Source organism: Condylura cristata, unplaced genomic scaffold, assembly GCF_000260355.1.
Source record: "Condylura cristata isolate star-nosed mole 26May11 unplaced genomic scaffold, ConCri1.0 scaffold00022, whole genome shotgun sequence".
Classification (NCBI taxonomy): Eukaryota; Metazoa; Chordata; class Mammalia; order Eulipotyphla; family Talpidae; genus Condylura; species Condylura cristata.
The window spans coordinates 16,808,364-16,811,249 of NW_004567123.1; the positions used below are offsets into that span (position 1 = coordinate 16,808,364).

Here is a 2,886-nt window from a genome sequence, read left to right on the forward strand (position 1 = left end):
TTTTTTTTTTTTTGTTTTTTTTTTTTTTGTCTGTCTGTCTGTCTGTCTGTTGTGTTGACTTTTCTCTTCAGGATCCCTGCTGCCTTGGTGATCCCGGGCTGACAGCCAGAGAGCACAGCGGCTCAGCTCCTGGAGAGTGAGGGTTGAAGAAAGCGGAGGGGGCCGCCCGCGTCCGCTGGCTCCCGTTAGGTTGGTTCCTGCAGCGGTGCCCGGCAGCCTTGGCGAAGGCCCTGCCCAGCAGAGATCATGTATTGCCTCCAGTGGCTGCTGCCCGTCCTCCTCATCCCCAAGCCACTCAACCCCGCCCTGTGGTTTAGCCACTCCATGTTCATGGGCTTCTACCTGCTCAGCTTTCTCCTGGAGCGGAAGCCTTGCACAATTTGCGCCCTGGTTTTCCTGGCAGCCCTGTTCCTCATCTGCTATAGCTGCTGGGGAAACTGTTTCCTGTACCACTGCTCTGATTCCCCGCTTCCAGAATCGGCGCATGACCCTGGTGTTGTGGGCACCTAACAACCCAGTTAACTTTCCAAGGAAGCAGAAGACGGGAGGGGAGGCATTGACATAGGTCATAAAGCATTGGAGTTTCAAATCCCGCAGCCCTGCGGGTGCCACATTCCTGACGGCGCCTTTTGGCCTGTGATGTTTTATCCTTATAATGTGAATAATGGCACTGACTGGTGCTTTCATTGTAGAGTCCTATAGTCGTGGGTGGTCTTGTGGTTATGTGTGTTCTGTCCCCATCTTGGTTCCTAGCTGGCAGGATGGCCAAATCCTCGCTCATTCCGGCGAGGACTCTGCGCCTATCCTGGTCAACCACCCTGGCATGACCTGGACAGATAAAATGCCAGTCTCATGTCACCTCTGTGACCCCTCCTTGTTAGGGTCTCCTCCCCTCTCCAACTGACTCCTTTGTCCCTTTCCTGGTTTCCCTTAGTTCTCTCCTACACCCTTTCCTTTTTGGGGGAGCACCTGTCCAAGACAGGGCTCATTTTTGCACTTATCTCGAATTTAAAGAGATTGCTGACGCCCAAGAGCCTCGCTTTTTCGTCCTTCTTTCCCTGTTCAGCAGGCTAGACGAAAAGTCTTGACTGCTTGTTGCCCATAAATCTCCAGTATTTTCTCCACTTCATTTTGAAGAAAGATAGATACATATTGCTCTTTCACCTGAGTGTCTGGGCTCATGCTTATAGCCCAGCCTCACTTCCTTTGCCCTTCCTCCTGCCCTTCTCAGCTGTCTCCAGGAGAGGGGCCTCATAGTGTCTCCCGTGCATGCTCTGCAGGATTGAGGTGTGGTGTGTACATGTAGACCTAGCAGTCCCCAGCCGAGTGAACGGAAGAGTGTTCGTGAGTTTCATAACAACCATGATCCCTTTGATAGGTGTTTGGATATAGTTTGGTGTGCTGTGTGTGTGGTGTGCTGTGTGTGCGTGTGTGTGCGTGTGTGTGTGTACAAATACATGTGTATGTACCTTTTAAAGAAGCTTTATCAAATGTGTTCTGAATTTGAGGTTTAGCAATAGCTAGCTCTAGTAGGTGCCGCTACAGTTTTCATTTAGCATGGGGATTACAGAGTGACCAGCACATTGGACTCCAAGGTGGTTCAGACAAGACAGAGGGGAACAGTGGCCATCATCCTCGTGCCAGGAGATTCTTCAGTCCTGCATATATAGACTATCTGTTTTGAAGAATACACAGGAAGACTTTGTGACTGTCACTTGCTATTTTTTTTCCTGCGCTTCAGTAACAAGTGTTGGCAAATGAGACTTTCTCCTGGCCCAGGCCCTCTGGGGATCAACATGGTTGTCCTTCCAGTCTCAACTATCCATCTTCCTCTGGCCTGACATGGGGAGGGAGATAGGCCAGTCAGCGGACAGAACTGGAGGCAGTCCATGTAGGGAATGGGACCTTGAGGCCACACTTGTGGAACATTTGGACTGCTGTTCCAGAGCTTTTATTTCTGGTGTGTTCGTTGCACAGCTGTTTGAAATGTTTAATAAAGCTTTATAAACTTTACTTTGTGGTTTTATGTGGCTGCGGTCCATTTGGGTTGTGGTATTGGGTTTCTAGGTTGGTGGGGAGCAAGGAGTAGCATGGAGGGACCGGGTCCTTGGCGCCAGGGTACCTTGGCCCGAAAACTTGATCTGCTCTCTGGAAAGCAGATGGTGGGGTTGGGGGAGGGGAGAGCAGGGGACAGGCCAGGCAGTGAACAGGAGGGAGTCTGAAAGTTTTCAGAGATGAGACATTTGCTTTTCTCAGCTCCCATGGCTTCTCGCCTGAAACTGTTTCCCTCCATAGGAGATTTGAGTAACTGATCCCTTGACAAACAACTTAAGACAGCTGGAGCTCTAATCATCAAGGATTTTTATGGTGCTGCTTTTGAAGTAAAAATAAAGTGAAACCCCTTATGGCATTTCAAGTGGAAAAATAAATAAGGCTAGCCGACCAACCAGGGGGCTTACCACGATGGTTGGACGTGCCAGACGGTGCAGTTCCGGGTCGTCGATGTACATGTGCTCACACAGCTATGACCCCTGAGACAAAGGGGGGTATCTGTCAGGGCCTGTGCTGGTGTCCACCCTGAAATCTCAAAAAGATAGCAGCACTGCCTGACCAAGGGACAGGGCTGTGATGAAGGTCTTCTGAGAGCAGTTGTGAGAGGGCTTTGGTAATTTCATAGGTCACCTATTTCACCTAAATTTTTAGTTTATGGTTATAAAGGTTTGTCTCATTTTCTTTAGCCTTTTTAAATCTCCCTACCATCATTTGGTCCTCCTTTTCACTCCTGTGGCATACTATTGCTTTGACCTTTCTTAACCAAAATTTGCCAAAGAGTTGTCAATTTTAAAGGTATTTTCAAGGAGTCAAACTTATCAATTACATCTGCTC

At 49.1% G+C, this 2,886-nt stretch overlaps 1 protein-coding gene across 1 annotated transcript in view; it reads left to right on the plus strand.

Moving 5' to 3' along the window:
* Nucleotides 1-2,007, plus strand: part of BLCAP (bladder cancer associated protein) — a 10,325-nt gene extending 8,318 nt beyond the window's left edge. Inside the window, exon 2 of the mRNA XM_012728348.1 lies at nucleotides 72-2,007. Coding sequence (XP_012583802.1) covers nucleotides 247-510 — 264 coding nt within the window. The 5' untranslated portion in view covers nucleotides 72-246 and the 3' untranslated portion in view covers nucleotides 511-2,007. The remainder of the gene's footprint in view (nucleotides 1-71) is intronic.
* The last annotated feature ends 879 nt before the right edge of the window (nucleotides 2,008-2,886 follow it).